Genomic DNA, 25,051 nt, shown 5'->3' with positions numbered 1-25,051 from the left:
CCAAAATAAATTTTTTTAAAAATGATTTTTATTCTGATGTTTTAGTTGAGGTTTTATAAGATTTGGAGAGCATCTGGTATCTTTGTTTATTAAAAGAAAAAATCGGCTGGGCATGGAGGCCGAAGCAGGTGGATCACAAGGTCAGGAGATCAAGACCATCCTGGCCAACATGGTGAAACTGTGTCTCTACTAAAAATACAAAAATTAGCTGGGCTTCGTGGTGCATGCCTGTAGTCCTAGCTACTCAGGAGGCTGAGGCAGGAGAATTGCTTGAACCCGGGAGGCAGAGGTTGCAGTGAGACGAGATCACACCACTGCACTCCAGCCTGGGCGACAGAGTGAGATTCTGTCTCAAGAAAAAAAAAATAAAATATTTAGCCAGGCATGGTGGTTCGTGCCTGTAATTCTAGCACTTTGGGTGGCCAAAGCAGGCAGATCACTTGAGGTCAGGAGTTGGAGACCAGCCTGGCCAACATAGCGAAACCCTGCCTCCACTAAAAATACAAAAATTAGCCAGGCATGGTGACTTATGCCTGTAATTCCAGCTACTTGGGAGTCTCAGGCAGAAGGATCACTGGAACCTAGGTATTGGGAGGTTGCAGGAGCCAAGATTGCACCACTGCACTCCAGCCTGGGCTACAGACCAAGACTCTGTCTAAAAAAAAAAAATTAAAAATTAAAAAAAATTTTTACTAATGTTGGAAATGCTGGGAAAGTTGAAGAGAAATTGTTAAAATAAGTTTGAGCCAGGCACAGTGGCTCATGCCTGTTATCCAAGCACTTTGAGAGGCTGAGGCAGGCGGATCACCTGAGGTCAGAAGTTCGAGACCAGCCTAGCCAATATGGCAAAACTGTCTTTACTAAAAGTACAAAAAAAATTAGACGTCTTGGTGCACACCTATAATCCCAGCTACTCAGGAGGCTGAGGCAGGAGAATCACTTGAACCCAGGAGGTTGCAGTGAGCTGAGATCTTGCCACTGCATTCAGGTCTGGGCAACAAAGCAAGACTTTGTCTCAAAAAAAAAAAAAAAAAAAAAAAAATAGAGTGATGTCTTCGTCCATTTGTGCTGCTATAACAAAATATCACAGACTGGGTAATTATAAAGAACAGAAATTTATTTCCTCACAGTTTTGGAGCCTGGGAAGTCCAGAATCAAAGTTGCCAGTGGGTTTGATGTCTGGTAAGAGCTGCTGTCAGCCTCCAAGATGGTGCCTTGATGCATTCTCCAAAGAGTATGCTGTGTCTTAACATGTCAGAGTGACAGAAGGTCAAAAAGAATATAAGCTGGTTCCCTCTAGCCCTTTTATAAGGCACTAATCCATGCATGAGGGTAGAGCCCCCATGACTTAATCACTTCCCAAAAGGCCCCCCATCTCTTAGTATCACCACAATGGAGATTAAGTTCAAGACATGAATTTTGAGGGACATTCAGACCATAGCAGGTAGGATGGGTGACTATTTGGGGGAAAATGAAAATGGTTGTGTGTTGCTTGAGATTATGTGTTCACATTGGTAGAAAGTTGAAAGTTGAGTCGTTATGTATAGTTTTCTGTTTGGTGATTTGGGGGATAAATTTGGCTTTTTATAAGTATGACCTTTATTTCTATATTTCTGGAGTTTAAATCTGACCATCAGTTGCAATAAAAATGCAGGGTGTAATTTACTGTGTACTGGGGAGATTTGGTGGCCTTCAACTAATTTGCTACATTATAAATCAGCTCTAGACTAGGAGAGTTACCCTAGTTGTTGGGCTTTAACATAGTGTTTTAATGAGTCATGAGACTGTTGGAAAAGTAGTGGAGATGGCCATGTTTGTTTTGTGTTTCACCTAAAATCTACTGCTTTAAAGACCCAGGCAGGAATTAGGTGTCAAATCATAAATATCATAAGGTTCTACAAAGTTAAAAAATTTAGGACATGTTTATAGCCTGTTCTTAAGATTCAAGCTTCCATGAAGTTGATATATTATGCCTGTTGTTTCTATGTTAATCTTATGTTCTCCTACTCTACCATCCCAGAAACTGAGATAAGATAGATTGCTAAAAGCATGGATTTTAATTTTGGTAATTTAAATCACTAGACAGAACAACTTATTTATAAATTGCCCTTTTCAAAACAATCTTCATTGTTTCTGTTTGTTAAACTTAATGAATCCCAACACAACTTATTTTGTTTTACAATTCTTATTCATTGACTTTTGTTAAAGCCCCATGTAAAGACCACTAGCGAAATCTGTTAAACATTATATAAAACTGAGTTTCGTAAACTTGCCGAGAAAGCACTACCTTGACAGCCTCAGGAGTGTCTTAAAAGGAAGAGTGTCTTACTTAGAAGGAAGAGTGTCTTAGTATGGGAGAAGTTAGGGTACTTAATAAGGTTTTGGGGCCTGGGGTTACTCATAAGGTGGTTTTAGGGCAGAAGTAAACAAGATTTGGGTAGGGATTAGTAAAATTTGTGAACTGGCCTAGTTGCTGAAATAGTCACTAGTCTTAACTTTGGAATGCAGGAATTTAAGCAGAGTTACCATGAAATCTGTGGCAGTACTGTCTGAAGAACATACTGTAAGCTACATAGATAATTTTAAGTTTTCTAGTAGCACATTTGAAAAGTAAAAAGAAACAGGTGAAATTAATTTTTAAATTTTATTTATTTTTTGTAGAGATAGGGTCCTCCTATCTTGCAGGTCTCGAACTTCTGGCTTCAAGTGATCCTCTCACCTTGGCCTCCCAAAGTGCTGGGATTATAGGCACCATGCTTGGCTGAAATTAATTTTAATAATATGTTTAACCTCTATATATGAAATGTTATTTCAACAGGTGATCAATATAAAAATTATTAATGAGATGTTTTACCTTTTTTTTTTTTAATTTCCAAGTTTTAACTCTGGCACTTGCAAAGTTTTACTTTTTTTTGTACAAAGTCTTTGAAATCAATTGTGTACTTCACAAATACAACACATCTCAATTTATTCTAACAACATTTCAGGTGCTCAATAGCCACATGTGATTAGTGGCTACCATATTGAACAATGAAGATATATTGTTTTAGGCTGGGCAAAGTGGCTCACACCTGTAATCCCAGCACTTTGGGAAGCTGACGTGGGTGGATCACCTGAGGTCAGGAGTTTGAGACCAGGCTGGCCAATGTGGTGAAACCCTGTCTCTACTAAAAATACAAAAATTAGCTGAGCATAGTGGCAGGTGCCTGTAATCCCAGCTACTCCGGAGGCTGGGGCAGGAGAATTACTTGAAGCTGGGAGGTGGAGGTTGCAGTGATCCAAGGTTCCACCACTGCACTCCAGCCTGGGCAACAAGAGCAAAACTCCATCTAAAAAAAAAAAAAAAAAAGATATATGGTCTTAGAATGTATATATTTGAGCCAGATGCAGTGGCTCATGCCTGAAATTCTGGCACTTTGGGAAGCCAAGGCGGGAGGTTACTTGAGGTCAGGAGTTCGAAACCAGCCTGGCCAACATAGGGAAACCTTGTCTCTACTCAAAATACAAAAATGTAATTAACCAGGTGTGGTGGCAGTCTCCTGTAATCCCAGCTACTCGGGAGGCTGAGGCAGGAGAATCACTTGAACTTGGGAGGTGGAGTTTGCAGTGATCCAGGATTGTGCCACTGCACTACTGCCTGGGCAACAGAGTGAGACTCCATCACAAACAAACAAACAAATAAAAAGAACATATATGTTTGAGCTGTTGTTTAAAACAATTTGAGCTTGGATAGTTTGTGTTCCATGTCATGATTTGGCACAGTTTATCTGTACTGAGTCAAAGTTTCTGTTTCACTTCTCACTTTCATGCATAAATCTGTTGTGATCTTCCATTAGCATGCTATTATTAATACACATATACAGAGGTATAATCTATTATTTACAAAGAGAATTTAAGAGTTTTCTTGGATACTTGATAAATTATCTACCAGACTAAGCCTTCACTTCCTGTAGGTAGTCTGTTTCATCAAATTTTCTAAACATTGTCCAAAAGTGACTGAATGCTTATAGTTTATTACCACTGTTTTTATTTTATGTGGTGCTTTCTTTACAGTTGACAAAAGTATTTTACATGTATTCTCATTTATTATCATAAGATATTTCTTGGTATTTTCTTTGAGCTTTCATGTTTATAGCTTCGTTTTTTATTTATTGATTTATTTTTTGAGATGGAGTCTCATTCTGTTGCCCAGGCTGGAGTGCAGTGACGTGGTCTTGGCTCACTGCAACCTCTGCCTGTATTTGTATATGTACTGGGCTCAAGTGATTCTCTTGTCTTAGCCTCTCGAGTAGCTGGGATTACAGGAGCATGCCACCACGCTTGGCTAATTTTTGGATTTTTAGTAGAGACAGGGTTTCATCATGTTGGCCAGGCTGGTCTCAAACTCCTGACCTGAAGTGATCTGTCCACCTCGGCCTCCCAAAATACTGAGGTTACAGGTGTGAGCTGCTGCACCCCGCCATATTTATAGCTTTAAATGAAATTGTTTTTATATAGTATAGGTGATATGAACAAAATTATAGCATTATTCAAATGAAGAGTAGTTTTTAAAGTCATAAATTTGTTGGAATTTAATTATACCCTCAGTTTTTCCAAGAGACGACAGATTATTCAATAGTTTGTTACCCTTTAAAGGGGAATATGTGTGTGTATGTTTAATATATCTCTTCCTTTCTTTTGGTTTTCAACAACTTTCCTATCCTCCAATATTTCAAAATAATTGCTATCAATTAAAAATTTTTTTTTTAATTAGGCCGGTCGCGGTGGCTCAAGCCTGTAATCCCAGCACTTTGGGAGGCCGAGGCGGGTGGATCACGAGGTCAAGAGATTGAAACCATCCTGGTCAAAATGGTGAAACCTCGCCTCTACTAAAGATACAAAAAATTAGCTGGGCATGGTGGCGCATGCCTGTAATCCCAGCCACTCGGGAGCCTGAGGCAGGAGAATTGCCTGAACCCAGGAGGCGGAGGTTGCGGTGAGCCGAGATCGCGCCATTGCACTCCAGCCTGGGTAACAAAAAAGCGAAACTCCGTCTCAAAAAAAAAAAATTTTTTTTAATTAAAAAAAATTTTTAAAGACGGGGTTTCTCCATGTTGATCAGTCTGGTCTCAAACTCCTGACCTCAGGTGATTCACCCGCCTCAGCCTCACAAAGTGCTGGGATTACAGGTGTGAGCCACCGCGCCTGGCCTGCTATCAATTTTTTGTATACATTCAGTCCCACTTAGTTGAATGCAATTTATTTTCACTTTCTTTTTTCACAGTTTCATGGTTTGCTGCCTGTAAATCATGCCTGGTTTTACTTTGGTTCATTATTACTTCTTCATGAAAACAGAATTGAGATTCCTTCTACTTCCATATACCATAGTTTATGACCACCTTCTTTTGTGTCTTTATAGCATCCAGGTAAGGTAGGTATTAGTATTAACACATTTCTCTTATGAGGAAACTCAAACACAGTTAAACAACTTATTCAATTCTATTGAAATTTGCATGCTTTCAGTGTGCCGTGATTTACATCTTTTTACTTTTATCTGCGGAGCAGCAGAGTGTTATAAAATTCTGGCTACTACTGGGCATCCCAATGAAAGGCTGATTATTTTGGGTATATAATTATATAAATAGTGAGTTCTATCTGCTTTTTCCTTTTTACTTCTTCCTGACTTCTCTATCCTTTTTCCTTCCTGAAATTGTACCTTGAAAATCCACTTTTTTTTCCGAGATGGAATTTAGCTCTGCTGCCCAGGCTGGAATGCAGTGGCTTGATCTCTGCTCACTGCAACCTCTGCCTCCTGGGTTCAAACGATTCTCCTGCCTCAGCCTCCCAAGTAGCTGGGATTACAGGCATGCGCCTCCACGCCCAGCTAATTTTGTATTTTTAGTAGAGACAGGGTTTCATCATGTTGGTCAGGCTGGTCTCGAACTCCTGATCTCAGGTGATAGTCCCACTTTAGCCTCCCAAAGTGTTGGGATTATGGGTGTGAGGCACTGTGCCCAGGCAGCTTTATTACTTTCAAATGTTAGTGATAACAAAATTTTTCCAAGTGTGCTTGAGGGCTGTTTCACTCTTTCTTCGCTTATTCCACATGTTTATTCTGAATTTTAATACGCCAAGAATTAAAGATAAAAAGATTAAGTGAGGCATAGTCTCTGACTACAAGAAGCTAGTGATCTAGTTAACAGATAATTATGATATAATCAGGTAAATACGATGCTAGAGCCATATGCTAGGAATTATGGGAGAACAAATAAAGGAGGAGGCAATAAAGCCCTCAGGCTGGCAGTGGCTCACGCCCTGTAATCCCAGCACTTTGGGAGGCTGAGGTGGATGAATCACTTAAGGTCAGGAGTTCAAGACCAGCCTGGCCAACATGGTGAAACCCGGTCTTTACTGAAAATACAAAAAATTAGCCAGGTGTGATGGTGCATGCCTCTAGTCGAAGCTACTTGGGAGGCTGAGGCACGAGAATGGCTTGAACCTGGGAGCTGAGATCCCCTGACTGCACTCCAGCCTGGGCAACAGAGTGAGACCCTGTCTTTAAAAAAAAAAAAAAAAAAAAAAAACAGCTTTCAGAAAAAGGAGGCCAGATGCACTTGGCTACCTTCCTTAAAATTTGGAAAGACCAGGGGCCGGGCATGGTGGCTCACACTTGTAATCCCAGCACTTTGGGCGGTCCAGGCGGGCAGATCATGAGGTCAGGAGTTCGAGACCAGCCTGTTCATTATGGTGAAACCCCATTTCTACTAAAAAATACAAAAATTACCTGGGCGTGGTGGCACATGCCTATAGTCCCAGCTACTTGGGAGGCTGAGGCAGGAGAATTGCTTGAACCCATGCATTGGCCTGAGATTTCACTTTTTGAGGAGGTGGAGGTTGCAATGAGCCGAGATTGTGCCACTGCACTCCAGCAACAGTGAGACTCTGTCTCTAAATAAATAAATAGGAAAGACCCAAGAAGAGAGTCATTAAAGGACATATAGGTTATTTTATAATAAAAATAAATATTTATTTTTAAGTTATTTCTACAGAAATACTTACCTGATTCTTGAAAAATATTAACATTAAGGATGTAGCTTGGTAAACCCTTTCTCCAGGACAGCATTGGGTTAATTTGTGTATTAATATGCAGAATTTCAAAATAACATTCTACCACAGAGGAGTCTGACTTTAAGGACTTTTAAAATGTGTAGCCTTAAATCTTTTCCTTGGTATTCAACTTAGGGGATTTGTAGGGAAATATGACCATTATCTGTTGAGCTGCACAAGGAAATATTCACTCTCTAGCATACTCAGGATGCAAAATTATCTAATTTCCTCTTACTGCCTTTTATTTATAGAGTACTTACAGCTCATAAAGCGTTTTCACACATATCTTTGCTCATCAGGAACCTCACTAAGGTGTTGTTTTGAGCATTGCTTAGCATGCCCTGTCCCACTTCAACATATTCCAGGTCCTTTATCCTCTTAAGCAACAGTAGGACTATCAAAAAACTTTTGGAAGTAAATAATAGCAGAACAATAATGACCAGTACTGGCTATGTGCCCAATCCTGTTTTAAGCACTTAACATGTTTTATCTTGTTTCTTCCTCACAAAAGCCTATAGAAATAAGTACTATTATTATCCCATTTTACAAATGAGAAAACTGAGGCATAAAGATATCACATACAAAGTATCCGAGTCCAAATTCAAGCCCAGGCAATTCAGAGCCTTAAAACTATTTGGTCTTTCTGTCTCTAGGTTGAGAATTATTCCTAGTTAACAATTTTCTTTTCTGCTATTGTCTTACCATTATCTTATCCTTCTACTCAGCCTAGTATGTGGTGTGTGTATGTATGTGAAAGAGAAATGGGCTGGGCATGGTGGTGGATGCCTGTAATTCCAGCAGTTTGGGCAGCCAATGGGGGCAGATTGCTTGAGCCCAGGAGTTTGAGACCAGCCTGAGCAACATGGCAAAACCCTATCTCTACAAAAAATACAAAAATTAGCAGGGCACAGTGGCATGTGTCTGTGATCCTAGCTACACAGGAGGCTGAGATAGGAGGATCACTTGAGCCTGGAAGGTCCAGACTATTAGTGAGCTGAGATTGTCCACTGTACTCCAGCCTGGATGACAGAGTAAGACCCTGTCTTAAAAAAAAAAAGGAAAAAAGAAATGTACCTTTTCATATTGTTTCTTATTCATTAAGCTGAATTCCACAGTAACAAAGGAAAGCAAAAGCGTGACTAATTCCAAAGCATTTTTTCAGTCTATAATTTTAAATTCCTCTCCCAGACCTATTAAAGGACTCAAAAAATCTGTTTTACTTACTTCAATTTATTTCCCTATTTTGGGGAAACAGTTTACTTAAGTGAAAAGCTTGAATAATTTGCTTAGAAAAGTAATTAAAGTCTGACCTCCTTTTAAGTATAGCTATCTAAAGGTTATTAAATGGACTCATTTTACAAAAATTAATTATATTCCCCGTGTCATAGAAACATTTATTGCCTAAAAAGTAAGATATGAATGTAAATATATAAACATAAATACAGGTTTAAGAATTTAAAAAAATTTTAAAAAAGAATTAAAAAAATAGCCATGTGTTGTGGCATGTGCCTTAAATCCTAATATTTGAGAGGATGAGGTGGGAGAATCCCTTGAACCCAGGATGTGGAGACTACAGTGAGCCGTGATTGAGCCACTGTACTCCACCTGAGTGACAAAATGAGACCCTGTCTCAAAAAAAAAAAAAAAAAAGGAAAAAGAGTACATACATATTATTTTCTTTCTGGACCCAACTATCACCAGAATGTATTAAGAGTTTCTGAGGCTGGGTGTGATAACTTGCCTGTGATCCTGGCACTTTGTGAGGCTGAGGAGGGTGGATCAACTGAGGTAAGAGTTCGAGACCAGCCTGACCAACATGCTGCAAACCCGTTTATACTAAAAATACAAAAATTAGCTGGGTGTGGTGGCATGCGCCTGTAATCCCAGCTACTCTGGAGGCTGAGGCAGGAGAATCGCTTGAACCCAGAAGGCGGAGTTTGCAGTGAGCCAAGATCTTGAGCAACAAGAACAAAACTCTCTAAAAAAAAAAATTTACTGCATTTTACTTTATGATATTTAAGTACCTTAAAGTATCATTATTAGAATGATACGTGTTTATTTTAAGCAAAAATTTTTAGCCTTCTAAATACCAAATACTTTAATAAATTTAGATGCTTTGCATTTTAGATGCTTATTAACATGTTCATCTCTTAAATGGGGTAATATTTAAATGGAAGATTAAAGACTTACTTTCTTTTCTTTCTGGAATGCTTACATAATAAATAATTTGTGTGTCATTACCCTTCTTCAAGGATGCTTGATTTGTATTAAGAACTGAATTTAGGCTGGGTGCAGTGGCTGACACCTGTAATCCCAGCACTTTGGGAGGCCGAGGCAGGTGGATCACTTGAGGTCAAGAGTTCAAGACCAGCCAGGCCAATGTTGTGAAATCCTATCTCTACTTAAAAATATGAACATTAGCATGGCATGGTGGCATGTGCCTGTAATCCCAGCTATTGGGGAGGCTGAGGCAGGAGAATCGCTTGAGCTCGGGCGGCGAAGATTTCAGTAAGCTGAGATTGCATCATTGCACTCCAGCCTGGGTGACAGAGTGAGTATCTGTCTCAAAAACAAAACAAAAAAGAAAAACTGAATTTCATATTCAGTTTCCTCATCTGTAAAAATGAGTGTAATGTCTACTTCATAGGACAGTTATACAGATTAAATGAGATAGTCCTCAGTACAAGTCCTGGCACATATTTATATAGTAGCTATGACTTAATCAGTTCTACAAAACTTGTTATGAAAAACAATATACATATCCATTTTCTTCTCCTCAGACGCAGATTGGCAGCTTTTGAAAAATAAACCAGGATTACTTTGTCAGGGATAGGTTTAGCACGAAAGCAGTTTGGGCATAAGCCTGTTTAAATTAAAAAATGATAAAAGCTTTAAAAGTAGTTAAGATAGCCCTGTGGTGGCGGGCACCTGTAATTCTAGCTATTCGGGAGGCTAAGGCAGAGAATTGCTTGAACCTGGGAGGTGGAGGTTGCAGTGAGCCAAGATCATGCCACTTCACTCCAGCCTGGGCGACAGAGCAAGACTTCATCTCAAAGAAAAAAAAAGTGGTTAAGACAGTTTTGGCTTTTGAATATAATGTTCTATTATTATATTTGTTTCAGTCATTTAATCTAGTTTTATTTGTCTCATTTTAATTTAAGCCTCTTTTTATCTGGAATTAGAGTTGTACAATAAACTTGTGATACAAGGGTTTTTTTTGTTTGTTTGTTTTATTCTTTTCCTTCCACTAGAAGAGAGGAGTTTGGAAACTAAGACATAGGTAATGAGCTTCTGTTTCTCTGGTCCCAGACCATGAACTTGGAGTGAATTTCTTTGGTACTTACCAGGTTCCCTGTTTTAAAATATATGCACATGTACATTGATGACCTCTCCACTGGTGGCCAGAGAGTGACAATGAAGAGCTATAATCTGTAGCTCTTAATCCCTGTATACACTGGGCAGGGCATCATCTGTTGGTTTTTAAAAGGGGTAGGAGCCCTAGAAAGCTGCTAGCCTAAATTGACACAGCTGTTGATTTATTGCTTTCATTGCCATAGGATGATATGCATAAAAGTTGCTGCTTAGTTCCTAAATTCAAGGATCAAGGAGATAACGGGGGTCGGGGGCGGGGGGCACAGCAGAAGCATTCACTTCGTGGCCCCTGTCAGATTCTAGTGAATCTGCGAATTCTGCTGTATGTCTCCTTACCCAACCACCCATGTCAAACAGCAATTGAAATTAGCAGCAGGGCAGGCTTATAGGTATCTTTTATGGCTCAGTGATGCTTCTAGGGAGATGAGGGCAGGCTTATAGGTATCTTTTATGGCTCAGTGATGCTTCTAGGGAGATGCTATAGCACATCATTCTTAAAATGTGCCCTGTTCATAAATGGGATGAGCTGGGTCTCTGAAGAATATAGTAAATCACTGTAAGACAGGAATCCGTGGGATTAAAAAGTACCTCATCAGAAATAGAGACAGAAGTTCCTGTTTGTGTGGGTGATATGGTTAATAATTGCTTATGGTTTTCTGGAGAAATAGTAAAGACATCTTTAGAAATGTAAATGATGCATGTTGTGATGATAGATGGCATTAGTTATTTGACTGGCAGTAGGGTTGCCTTGGGATTTTTACCTCTGTCTGGTTTAGGTTAATTCCTGGGGTTCTTCAGTGGCTCCTGAATGGAGCAGCTGAAGTTAAGACTTTGCCTTCCTTGAGCTCAAAAAATTTCTTTGGGCCTGGTGCGGTGGCTCATGTCTGTAATCCCAGCACTTTGGGAGGCTGAGGTGAGTGAATCACCTGAGTTCAGGAGTTCAAGACCAGCCTGGCCAACATGGTGAAACCCCATCTCTACTAAAAACACAAGAATTAGTTGGCTGTGGTGGCAGGCACCTGTAATCCCAGCTATACCTCTAAAATATATATATATATATATATTGGGTCACTTATGTCTTATACCTAAAGTTAGATGATTTATAGGAATTGTCATAGTTCTGTTAAAGTCTTACAAATGCCTTTTAAAAATGATAGCTTAAAAAACAAATAAACATAAAAAGATAAGAAAAAATAAAAATAATAGCTTTATTGAGATATAATTCACATATCATGAAGTTCACTCTTTTAAAATATACAATGTAGTGGTTTTTAGTGTAATTAAAAAATTGTATGTCAATCATTACAATCTAATTTTAGAATATTTTTATCACCCCCAATAGAAAACCCATACCCACTAGAAGTCAATCTGCATTTCGACCTGATTTCTCCAACTTTAGGCAATGACCAATCTACTTTCTGTCTGTACAAATAATATGTCTGTTCTGGACATTTCATATAAATGGAATCATATGATATGTGATTTTTTTGTGATCGTCTTCTTTCACTTACAGTGTTTTTAAGGTTCATCCATTTTGTAGAATGTTACTTATTTATTTTTTAAATTTTGTATTTTTAATTTTATAATTTATAATTTTTGTGGGTGCATACTAGGTATATTTAGAGTACTTTATTTATTTTTACTGCTGAATGTTATTCATTATATGGATGTGCCAAAATTTGTTTATCCGTTTACCAGTTGATAGGCAGTTGGGTACTTTTCAGTTTGGGGAAATTATAAATAACGCTGTTTTACAAAGTTGTTATAAACATCAGTGTATATGGATCCAAGGGTTTTTGTGTGTCCGTGTGTTTTTATTTGTCTTGGGTAAATACCTGGGAGTGGGACTGCTTGGTTGTGTGCTTAAGTGTATGTTTAACTTTGTAAGAAACAGCCAAACTGTTTTTCCAAACTGGCTGTGCCATTTTGCATTCCTACTAGGAATGAGAATTCTGGTTGTTCTACATCTTAGCATTTGGAGTTGTCAGGATGTGTGTTTGTTTGTTTATTCATTCTAGTAAATGAATAGTTCTTTCTTAAAGTAAAAATCTTGCAAGGTGAATTCATGAAAAGAACAATTTAAATGTGAAGTAAGCATTTACTGAATGTCTGTTGTGCTAGGCCTTCTGCTAGATAATGGGAATGCAGAGAAATAAGACACATTTCTGCTCCCATGAGATTTACAGTTTATTGAGGGTGACAGGCATGTAAAGAAGTAATTAGGATATCTTAGTTCTAATTACCTGGAATCAGTCTGGGATGGGGGAAGGAGTGTCTAACTAAACCTGGAAGCAGTCAGTGTTGTAGAAGGATTTTGCATTTCTAATCAGTAAAAGGAAAAGAATATGGGGAGTTACATATAGTTTTGCATAAAGTTATAAGATAGGTTTGGATAGCAAAGTTTAAACTCCCCCTTTATTGTTATACCTAGTAAACTGCTTGAGATAATATTCTGCTAGCTACCAACTCAATGATTTGGGGTAATATCAGCTAATTGCTTTCTGAAGTCACATATGCACACTAACCATGGAAAGGGACAACTTTAAATTTTGTAGTTTTTTCATGCCTGCTCTTCTGACCATGATAGTCACTGCTTTCCCTTTCTGTGTCCTTCCCGGGTCTGCTTCATTTCTGCCTTTTTTCTAGCACACTGCTAAGCTGTATAATCACTCCTTTTTATTTTATTTTTTTGAGATGGAGTTTGGCTGTTGTTACCCAGGCTGGAGTGCAATGGCACAATCTCAGCTCACCGCAACCTCCGCCTCCTGGGTTCAAGCAATTCTCCTGCCTCAGCCTCCCGAGTAGCTGGGTCTAACAGGCGCACACCACCATGCCCAGCTAATTTTTGTATTTTTAGTAGAGACGGGGTTTCACCTCATTGACCAGGATGGTCTCGATCTCTTGACCTCGTGATCCACCCGTCTCGGCCTCCCAAAGTGCTGGGATTATAGGCATGAGCCACTGCCCCCGGCCCCTTTATTTGATTTTTAATTTTTTCTTTTAGCTAGACACTACTGATTGGAAAATAACTCCTTTTAAAATGGCATATGTACCTAACTATGAACTGTTTACCACAGTCAGCAATGGCAGCAGGAGGCATTTGAACTTTTTATACAATCGACCACTCTAGCATTTACCCTCCTGAATCCAGCCTCAAAATAAAGGGTCGTATCAGGTAATTCCTCCAACCTCAAAATACAGGGTTGTATCAGGTAATTCCAAGAGCCATGTTTCTCTGTATATGATATAGTGGGCCTCTTATCTGACCTGCCTGGCTAAAACAAAAAGAGCTGTGAAGAAACATTAGGAATAGGAAGAACATGAGGAGACTCGGCAAAAATGTGCTTCAAGTTGAGTCTTGCTTATCTAATTTTTGAGCATCCTTCAGAGCAGGTGATACTATCCTTGTTTTTTTTTTTTAAACCTCTCCAGAACCTTAGCTTGGTTTCCTGTTACACAGCAAGTAAAAACACAACCTGTTAAAAAGACTTAAGTAAGTGGAATTAGTCATCCTCCAGAAGAAAAAGATGGGGAATCCATAATTTCTATGTATGCTCTAATCTTATACCGGGCTATTTTGAGGGTTCTTGAGAATTTATTGCATGGAAGACCATGTTTAACAATAATTTTAAAGAATTAAAACTCACAGTAGATGCTTATCAGTTTTTCCCCAGGATAGAAAAGGGAGAAAAGTTTCAACTTCATAAGGGCTTTAGGTTAACTATAAGGAGCATTTGCTTGCAATTGAGTGACTGAAGGAGAATAAAGAATTAGGTTTTCCAGAGGACTGCAAATATAATAGTCTCATTTGGAATGGTTAAAATATACCATTGACTGAAGAGAGTGAGTGGAGGCAGTATTAGAGATGTTGGTTTTATTTATTATTTATTTATTTATCTAATTATTTAAAAAATTCTGTGTGTGTGTGTTCAGAGAAAAAGAGGTTCATATATTATGTAATGAATATCATTTAAAAATAGGTAAGGCATATTTGTTGCTTTTAAACTGGTTATAGTGTAGACAGGGACCTGAGATTTTTCCCAATAACATATGCTGAGTAGAAAATAAGAGCAGTAGGATGGAAATTTAGAAGTGAGGTAGTCCTTTCTTTTCTTTTTTTCTTTTTATAGGGGAGGATGGAGTTTCACTCTTGTTGTCCAAGCTGGAGTGCAATGGCTCAATCTTGGCTCACTGTAATCTTCGCCTCCTGGGTTCAAACTATTCTCCTGCCTCAGCCTCCCGAGTAGCTGAGATTACAAAGATGTGCCACCATGCGTGGCTAATTTTGTATGTTTAGTAGAGACAGGGTTTATCCATGTTGGTCAGGCTAATCTTGAACTCCTGATCTCAGGTGATCCATCTGCCCTGGCCTCCCAAAGTGCTGGGATTACAGGGTGAGCCACCGCACCTGGCCAGTTAGTCCTTTCTTATGCATTAGATGCATTTAACTTTGGACTGTTTTATCCATATATATGTTGCAGTCATGTGATAAATAGAAAACCCTTCCTTAGGAATAACTCTTAAAGGTTTTTCTGTATTATTCTATGACCACATTTATCCTTTCCTAGCTCTTTCAAACATCTGCTCTCCTTTTGATTTTTGGTCCTCTCTGTGTCCCTTTCTTCCCAACTAAACCCCCCTAGTTCATGGGCCACACTGCAGCTAGTCAGTGTGAAGTACTAGAACATTACCGGCATGGACTCCAGAGTCACTGACCTGACTTTATGTCCTGATTTCTGATCAGCTCTGTGACTGAGCAGTTACATAAACCTTTGTGAGCCTCAGTTTTTTTTCCTCAGTGAAATGGAGGTAATGCCTACCCTGCAGGGTTGTGATGAGGAAAGAGATAGAACTTTAAAGCATTTAGTCCAGTGCCTAGCACATAGAAGGCAACATGGTTAATTTTATCATTTGGTTCCAGAGCTGCTTTTAGCCACAGATGCTGTTGGCCCTTGCAGCCTTCCACTTTGTATCTCTAGGAGAGGAAATGTCTGGGTTTAAGCCAGAAAGGGTAGCAAGGGGTTCTGGATTCCTCTTCCAAGAAAAGGGCAGGTGAATGGGATAGGGCTGTTACAGGTGGTCCTGGGGTTGTCTAGAGATAGATCAAACTACTTCTTGAGGTTAATTAGTTGGCAGTTGAGCAAAGGTGATTGACCAAGGGCAAGTGAGGGTCAGGTTGCTTGTGCTGCAGGATGGGATCAAAGAAGTCTCTCTCTGGATTGTGACAGATTAAGTTAAAGAGGGTGTTTGTAGAAAGAATTTAAGGCTAGAAGGAATAGGAGGAAGTCAGGGAAGCAGTACAATAAGAGTCCTTAAGAGTGCAGTCTGAATTTGTCTGGATTCGAGTCCTGGCTCTGCCACTCACCAACCCTGTTGATGAGACTTGAGCCAGTTATTTATTCTCTCCAAGACTTAATTGTTTAATTTATAAAATGGGACAAAAGCTACCTACTTCATAGTGTTGAGAAATAATGCACATAGCATACTTAGAACAGTGACAGGCACATATTAAATACTTGGTAAATTTATTAATATAAATCCAGCCGAGGGATGAAAGAGAACTAATTCAGTGGAGATAAGCTGTTCTGTGTACAATTAACTGACAACATCTTCACTGGTTATTATCAGACAAAAAGAGTCAATAATGGGCTGCATTATTTATAGCTGTTCTAATATTTCTTGGTGTGTTTGCTTGTTAAAACAAATAATGATGTTTTCCTGTTGCTGTATTTTGGGAAACAAAACTTATGAAAAAAGACCTAACAGGTTAGTTGCCACTTATAACTTTTGTCATTGAATGACAAATTATGGCCTAGTTTTCTGTATACCTAATTTATGTTAATGAATTTTGCTAGATTTTTCTGGTTTTTTTCCATCCTTTTTGTTCTGTTTCTTGCAGGCTTCCTGGTTAATCAGTTATTTCAGCAATGTTTACTACTTGTAAAACAAAAAGGATGAATGGTATGCAGCAAATATAAGTTGATGAGGCATGGATGGAATTAATTTTAATGAGAACTCTCAGAGGCCTGAAATTTGTTTAATTAAGAAGCCTGTGCAAATTCTGTTATGCCTTTCACATGTCATATGTTTTCATCTGTTGAGCGTTAGTGAACCCTGTTAGATTAGCATCTGTTGAGCGTTAGTGAACCATGTTAGGTTAGCATCTGTGGACTGCTAGGTTTAAAAATTTTTGTTTCAGTACTCTTGAGGTGGCATCACAGAAGTCTGTTTGTATTCTCCCTAATATTACAGTAGCCACCATGGTACAGATGCTTATACGTTCTGTTATTTAGTACTGATGAAACCATGGAGAGAGAATTACTCCTTTTTTTTTTTTTTTGAGACAGAGTCTCACTCTGTCACCCAGCCTGGAGTGCAATGACGTGATCTAGGCTCACTGTAACCTCTGCCTCTCAGGTTCAAGTGATGGTCCTGCCTCAGCCTCCCGAGTAGCTGGGATTACAGGCACCTCCCATCATGCCCGGCTAATTTTTTTTTGTATTTTTAGTAGAAGTGAAGTTTCATCATGTTGGCCAAGCTGATCTCAAACTCTTGACCTCAAATGATCTGCCCACCTTTGCCACCCAAAGTGCTGGGATTACAGGCATGAGCCACTGCACCTGGAAAATTATCCCATTTTCTAGATGAAGATAACCAAGTCTTAGAAACGTATTCAAAGTGACATGCCAGTAAGTGGGAGAGCCAGAATTTGAAAATCTGATTTTGATTTTAAAATTTGTGCTTTTAAAAACTAGGTTACCAACTGCTTCTCTAACATACAGTAAATCAGAAGACTGCAAAACTAACCCTCTGCAAGATGGCCAGGCTTGTTTATTGCCTGCTGCTCACACTAATCCCTACCCTCACTTTACTGTCCAATTTTACTGAACAGAATCATGGGTGTAAAGGGTTAACTTGAAGAATCATCCAGTTTAGTGGGTCTAGCCAGTCATAAGACTTTATTTTGTTTTAAATTATGATTAAGTAGGTTTGAGCTGAAGCCTAGGAATCTGTGTTTTAATTGGCTCTGCTTGTGATTTTTGACAGTCTGACAGGTTTGGGAACCATTTCAATTTAGTTACATGAATCCCCCCTCCTAATATCCTCTTTAATTTTTCTGACAGGTAGTCATCTAATGTCTGATATCCATTTGTGATAGGCACTCACTGTCACATTGCGAGGAATGTGTAGTTAGTTGCAATGCTATTTTTCTGTAGAAGTAACCATGGATTTGATTAATTTCTTTGGTCAGATTTTTATACTCCTTAGGTTTTAGCATTAAGGGCTCTTGAATCTTTTCTGAACCTTTCCTTCTACATGAATAAAATGGGTATGTTATTATCTACCCTGAGGGGTTATCAGTAATTAAATGAAAAAATAAACTGTCCTATCTGAAAAGATTCTTGAATGCCTTCAAATAGCCTTTTCTTATAGTTCCCTTACCGTGTCAGTCTATTCTGAAATACTCTCATGTCTTTAGAGTTCCAGTTAGAAATGTGGATAATGATAGAGGGCTCCTAGATAATTCATTTTGGGATTGTTAGTGCCAGAAATATGTTATCATTTAGCCTTCTCATCAGCATACTTCTTTACCTCTGGCTTTGTCTTTTGGCAGATTATATGATAGACACCTCTTATGGGTACAGATAAGGCTGCATTTCTGGAAATTTGCTTTACTCCTTAGAGTTTCTACTAATAACTTGAACCCAAAGCAAAACAAATGATTTGCAGGAAGACTTCAAAGCTAAAAGAAAAGACCTTCTTAGATTGTATAGAGACCAAAGTAGAGAACCAAAGAAATATTCCATGTCTCTTTCCTATCCAAGGGGAGAGATAGGTTATGGGTGAGTGTTGTCCATAGAAAAGGATAAATGATCAAATGCAAGGCTGGATAAGACTGCTCAAGACCCTGAAAATAATCTCTTATCACTGTAGTTTGATTTGGTTTGGTTGTTGAGATGTATGCCGTCTTGCTTTTCTTTCTTTCTTTCTTTCTTTTTTTTGAGACAGTCTTACTCTGTCGCCCAGGTTGGTGTGCGGTGGTGCGAACTCGGCTCACCACAATCTCTGCCTCCAAGGTTCAAGTGATTCTCCTGCCTCAGCCTCCCCAGTAGCTGGGATTACAAGCACCTGCCACCACACCTGGCTAATTTTTGTATTTTTAGTAGAGACAAGTTTCACCATGTTGGGCAGGCTGGTCTTGAACTCCTGACCTCAGGTGATCCACCTGCCTCAGCCTCCCAGAGTGCTGGGATTACAAACGTGAGCCACCACGCCCAGCCATCTTGCTTTTCTTAACCAAAGCAAATTTGATCTGTTCTATAGTATTAACTTAGAATATGAGCTGTGTTTCTCTTGAGGCTCAGTTACTAAGAAGAGTTTGTAGGTGATAGTCTCCTGCAGGCTTGAGTGAAATATGGTGAAATAATTATTTTTTTCTTCACTAAGTTTGTGTTAGATTTCTAGCTTCAAAATGTTTTTGAATTTAACATCTTGAAAATACTACTTTGGGTTAAAGTTTCTTCATGTGAGTGCTTTTCAACAGGTAATTTTAGTACTTTGGACACTTAAAAATTTTTTTTTCTTTTTGCCATTATCTTCACAAATACAACGTTGAACACGTTTTTATTTTTAAAAAGTGTATCTAATATATGCAACTTACTGGTGAGAACTGTTAAAGATATCCAATACATTTTCATTGAAATTATAGATGCCCTTTGATTTTTCAGGAAAATGATTCCATTTGAGTTCTTAATTGTGGTCTTTATCGTTTGCACCCAGGAGCTCCAGACCAGCCTGGGCAACAGAGTGATACCCCAGCTCTACAAAAAAATTTTTTTTTAAATTAGCTGGGCATGGTGGCACGTGTCCTAGCTACTAGGAAGGTTGAGGTGGGAGGATTGCTTGAGCTCAGGAGGTCGGGGCTGAGGTGAGCCATGATTGTACCACTGTACTTCAACCTGGACAACAGAGCAAGACCTTGTCTCAAGAAAAAAAAATTGTAGTCTTCCTCTGGGGGGAAACATCTCTCTTCATTTGACAATAGAGGTAGTGGGTGGAGGGTAGAGAGCAAAGCCAATTCACTTGACTCTCCTTTTAAATTTACTATTTTAGTTCATTTGCGAGAAAGTCGCTCTGAAGTATTGGGGTATTAAGTTATACAGTATTTGGGAAAATGATACAATTTAATTTAATTAATTATGGAAACTTGTATTAAACTTAATGTTGCCAAATCATTTTTTTTTTTTTTTTTTGAGATGAAGTCTTGCTCTGTCGCTGCAGCTAGATTACAGTGGCGTAACAGCGGCTCACTGCAACCTCTGCCTTCCAGGTTCAAGCGATTCTTCTGCCCCAGCCTCCTGAGTAGCTGGGATTACAGGTGCTCGCTACTACACCTGGCTAATTTTTGCATTTTTAGTAGAGGCAAGGTTTCACCATGTTGGCCAGGCTGGTCTCGAACTCCTGACCTCAAGTGATCTGCCCACCTTGGTTTCCCAAAGTACTGGCATTACAGGCATAACAAGCCATTATTAATGAAAAGAGCAGGATGAGCGCAGTGGCTCACATCTATAATCCCAGAACTTTCGGAGGCCAAGACTGGAGAATTGCTTGAGCCCAGGTGTTGAAGACCAGCCTGAAAAACATAGCAAGAACCCCATTTCTACAAAGTAAATCAATAAACAAATAAAAAGAAGGACTGTATGCTATTAGAGCCATCTGTAACTTTCATTCATGTCATCAATCCGCAGCAGGAAGCAAATGATATGGTGTTAATTTTATGAAGTAATTTTATGTATTGTCTTTTTTTGTGTTTGTATTTTTAGGACCGGAGTAGGCCCTATGACACTTTTAACTTGCACTCGTTGGAGAACTCCTTAATGGATATGATAAGGACTGATCATGAGCCTCTGAAAGGTAAACACTACCCTCCCAGTGGCCCACCAATGAGTTTCGCTGATATAATGTGGAGGAATCATTTTGCAGGTTAGGAATATTCATATGTCCACTTTCTTGCTTGGTGTTTTAAGCAAAAATCAGCTTTTTAGTAATTTTTATTTTTCTTGTTTGTTTTTTGTTTGCTTGTTTTTGTTTTGCTTCTGTAAAGCATTGTGGAATGTATTTAAAGTTGATTTTTTTCTTTAACCTGGGTTCAGCTACCTATGATAATCAAGGTGGTTATAATCAGTCATGTTTGGCAGGAACATGAATTGGGTAGCTGAGGTCAGTCACATCCTGAGTTATAGCATGAGACCAGCAGCCAGATTTTCTGGGCTGTGTGCATTTGGAATCCTCAACTGAAACTGGATAATTGGTTTAAGTCCATGTATATATACTGCAAGGAACTGTCAGAGTTAGTAAACCAATCTCCAAAGATTGCTTCAGAAAACTTCATATAAAGGACTTCTATTTTATTAAAGCATAATTACCTTTCTAGTATAGGAAAGTATAACTACCCAGGCTTAGGGGCAGCCAGTGACCCTTTGCATTCTCTAAGGCTAAAACACAAGAAAAAAATATCTTAAAGTATTTAAATGTTTTGGGTTAAATATAAGGCAGAAAGTCTCAAAGTTGGCAATATTAGGACTTCCTGTTTTTAGAGCCTATGTAATTTCAGGACTGATGTTAGTGTTGAATTAATAATTACAGATCTTTTTATGGATTATAGGACTTTTTAGAGACTTTATGATATTTTAAAATACTGTAATGAAAATCACCTGTGGAAATACCCATTATACTTGGGTTAAGATCTAAATTTCTGAAAACTGTGAAGAGATAGCCATGGGGATGCCCATCTTGTATGAACCATGTCTTTCAAAATCGTGAGGAATGTGATCACCTCTGGTTCTCTCTAGGCCCATATTATAGTGTGAATGACTGTGAACACCGGATGCTCATTTCCTTGAGTCACACCAGGAATCTCTTTCATTTTCTTGTCACACTCATGATTTTCTTCTGCTTTCCTCATTTTCCAGTGAAAAGAAAGTAGTTAATAAGTTATAAAGAAAAGAAGGGATTTTAGGGAAGGCTAGTTTTTTTTTTTTCTTTTGAGATGGGGTTTCACTCTTTTGCTCTTATTGCCCAAGCTAGAGTGCAATGGCATGATCTTGGCTCACTGCAACCTCCAACCGATTTTCCTGCCTCAGCCTCCCAAGTAGCTGGGATTACAGGCATGCACCACCACACCTGGCTAATTTTGTATTTTTAGTAGAGATGGGGTTTCTCCATGTTGGTCAGGCTGGTCTCGAACTCCCAACGTCAGGTGATCCACCCACCTCGGCCTCCCAAAGTGCTGGGATTATGAGATGAGCCACTGTGCCCAGCTGGAAAGCTAGATTATAAGGCCTTCAGACATAGGAAAAAAAATGTTATTTATGCTTTGTTATATTTAGTCACTGTTACCACGTCTTTCTTCAGTTAAAAAATTAGGTACATGGTAATTTAAAGCATTTATCATTTAGAAGTAAGAATCGTGTTAAGAAAAAACCAACAACATTCACAGACTGTTTCGTGTTTTCAGTATCTTTTAAGGGTCCATTTGTCTTCCTTCTTTACCGTAAGAAGGAAGCTATAAGCCTCTTCTAATTATCCTAAAATATCCAACTCCTGTTCTTTATTAATATCTTTATGTTTACCTTGGTCTGTATTCTTTTGTTCTTTCAATAAAAGATTATGAAAGGATCTTTGATTATAGTCTATAATTTTCCAGAGTTTTAAAATATTGGTTAAACAGGAACTGTTGTGCCCTGTTGAGTGTAGTACTGGCAGAGTTTAAGGAGAGTACTTGACTGTGAGGTAATGTAAATACCATATTCCATTTATGATGAGCTTTTTATTGCATGTTCAACTACCTCTGCATGGTTTTCTTCATTGTACTTGTGAATATGAGGTTTCATCTATAGAAATAAGCTGGACACAGATGATATGTCCAGTAAGTTGGAAGGCACTTAGTATGTATTTTTTTTAGAGCTTCAATATGGTTGCAACTTCACAATTCATCATATCACCCACATTGATTTTCTATGAATGGACTACTTCCCAGTGGTCAAAGACATTGCTGTATCACTGTCCTTTGGTTAGGGGGTTTGAGCTTTTTACTTCCCTTTTTCAGCTGGGAGACTTTTAGATCTATCTGATTTATGGTACCAAGTGTTTAATCCCTGTTACCTCTACTAACAATTATGATACTTGCATTTTTTTTTTTTTTTTCTGAGACAGAGTCTTGCTCTGTTGGCCAGGCTGGAGTGCAGTGGCACAATCTTGGCTCACTGAAACCTCTGCCTCCTGAGTGCAAATGATTCTTCTGCCTCAGCCTCCCGAGTAGCTGGGATAACCAGCACCCACCACCTTGCCCAGCTAGTTTTTGCATATTTAAAAGAGATGGGATTTCATCATGTGAGCCAGGCTGTTCTTAGACTCTAGACCTCAAGTGATTTGCTCACTTTGGCCTCCCACAGTGCTGGAATTACAGGCATGAGCCACCATGTCCAGCTGATACTTGCATTTTAAGGAAAATATTTTAAATAATTTTTTACTTTAAAAAGTAGAGAAAATTATAAAAACAAAAAATAACTAAAAAATGAAGATTACAATGGTGTGTTCTTTTTCTGATTCACATATAATAAACATTGTCCATGCGTCTATCAGATCTTTGTAATTTATTGGTAGGCCTTGACTTTAGACTTTTAGGTTGTTTCCAGTTTTGCCTTCGTTATAGGTAATGCTGCCATGGATGAGTTCTTGCACATAGCTTTTCCTTAAGGTAAATTCATAGTGAGAATCTTTGGGTCAAAAGATATAAACATTTAGGTGGATTGAGCTTTAAGAGAAGGATGGTAGGCTAGAGGAACTACGATGTGGCTTCTGTATGAGTCTGCCCAGAAGCACTTCCCTTTATACCATCTTGCTTTCCTTCGTGGTTTCAATATCCTTTATTCCTACTTGAACATGGGGACACTGTTTAGGGCCTCAAAACTCAAGTAGAGAGTAATGTTTTTATTTTGTTGTTGTCATATGTTTATTTGTTTTGAGACGAAGTCTCACTCTTGTTGCCTAGGCTGGAGTGCAATGGCACAATCGCTGCTCACTGCAACCTCCACCTCTTGGATTCAGGTGATTCTTTTGCCTCAGCTTCCCGAGTAGCTGGGATTACAGGCACCTGCTACTATGCCCAGCTATTTTTTGTATTTTTAATAGATACAGGGTTTTACCGCATTGGCCAGACTACTGATCTCAAACGCCTAATCTCAGGCGATCCACCTGCCTCAGCCTCCCAAAGTGCTGGGATTACAGGTGTGAGCACCGCACCCGGTCCCAGAGTAACTGGTTTTTGTTTTTCCTTTTTCTTCAGAAAAAAAAGTACATTTTTACTCATTATAAGAAATCCAGGCCAGGTGCGGTGGCTCACGCCTGTAATCTCAGTACTTTGGGAGGCCATGACAGGTGGGTCAGGAGTTCAAGATCAGCCTGACCAACATGGTGAAACACTGTCTCTACTAAAAATACAAAAACTAGTCAGGTGTTGTAGCATGTGCCTATAATCCCTGCTACTCAGGAGACTAAGGCAGAAGAATCGCTTGAACCTGGGAGGCGGAGGTTGCAGTGAGCCGAGATCACAGCACTGCACTCCATCCTGGGTGACAGAGTGAGACTCCATCTCAAGCAAAATAAAACAAAACAGAGAAATTCAAGTAATACCTAAAAGGACAAATAGGAAAGTTAAAAGAAATCACCAGAGACTCTCTACCTAGAGGTAAAAAAGGTTATTATTTTTATTAACATCCTTCAAGATATTTTATATTCTCCATATAGCAGATGACATTTCAACTCAGCCTTTCTGACTTTGCAGTCAGTGAAATCTGGGTGTGCGTTCTGGCTCTGAATTCTATTCACAATTTTTTGCTGGAAGTAGTCATGGTATCCTTATAATATTAACTTCTTTCCAACTAGACTGCAGCTAAATGTTGAAATTTTTCAGATACAAGGTGTCAAAATTTTATATTTTTCATAAATAAGTAGTGATTACTGAAGGATAAATGTCTTATCCTTTTCAAAGACACTTAAAGGAGAAAGGAAAATAATTTTTTGGTTATTTTGGCTTTCCAAAATTGTATATCTGAATGACATAAAAAATATAAAATAGGATATCCAATTTATGGAGAATAAAGTACTTCAAGATGTACTTAAAGAACGTGGTAAAAATATGTTCACAATTATATTTTATCTTAGAAATGTATTTAGTCAAAAATCCCTTTATTCAACTGTCTTGATTCAAGGGAAAAAAGAGTTTAGTGTGGGAGATGACAGAATAGGAAGTTTAGGAGATAATGAGACTTCTGTTTTAGGAAAGTAAATAAGCTTTAATAGTTTTTCGGTTATGTATTCAGTTGACCAGCCTTGAAAATATTTGTAGGAAATTTTAAAAGGTTCCCTATGTCATCCCCCAAGATAAAAATTATATGGAAGAAAAGCTGAATTGAACTTTCTTCACAGAACACTGAAAAATACCTTCTACAGCATTAATCAGTCACAAAATGAGTATTTAAATAAAAATTGGATTAATTTATTTTTTACTTATTTATTTTTTTTCGAGAGA

The 25,051-nt window shown here is 38.6% G+C and overlaps 1 protein-coding gene across 25 annotated transcripts in view; it reads left to right on the top strand.

The window, feature by feature from the left end:
* CPEB3 (cytoplasmic polyadenylation element binding protein 3) overlaps window positions 1-25,051 on the top strand; it is a 248,366-nt gene that overhangs the window by 67,684 nt on the left and 155,631 nt on the right. For 13 of the 25 annotated variants that reach the window (XM_078346025.1, XM_078346026.1, XM_009009967.5 and 10 more), the window contains exon 3: window positions 20,283-20,373. In XM_078346025.1, coding sequence (XP_078202151.1) covers window positions 20,283-20,373 — 91 coding nt within the window. Of the gene's footprint in view, window positions 1-20,282; window positions 20,443-25,051 lie in introns of all 25 variants that reach the window. The other 12 variants (XM_078346018.1, XM_035268463.3, XM_035268464.3 and 9 more) reach the window with 1 other exon arrangement.

This window comes from Callithrix jacchus, chromosome 12 (assembly GCF_049354715.1).
Source record: "Callithrix jacchus isolate 240 chromosome 12, calJac240_pri, whole genome shotgun sequence".
Classification (NCBI taxonomy): domain Eukaryota; kingdom Metazoa; phylum Chordata; class Mammalia; order Primates; family Cebidae; genus Callithrix; species Callithrix jacchus.
The sequence above is the reverse complement of the archived record's forward strand: the minus strand, read 5'-3'. Positions and strand labels throughout refer to the sequence as shown.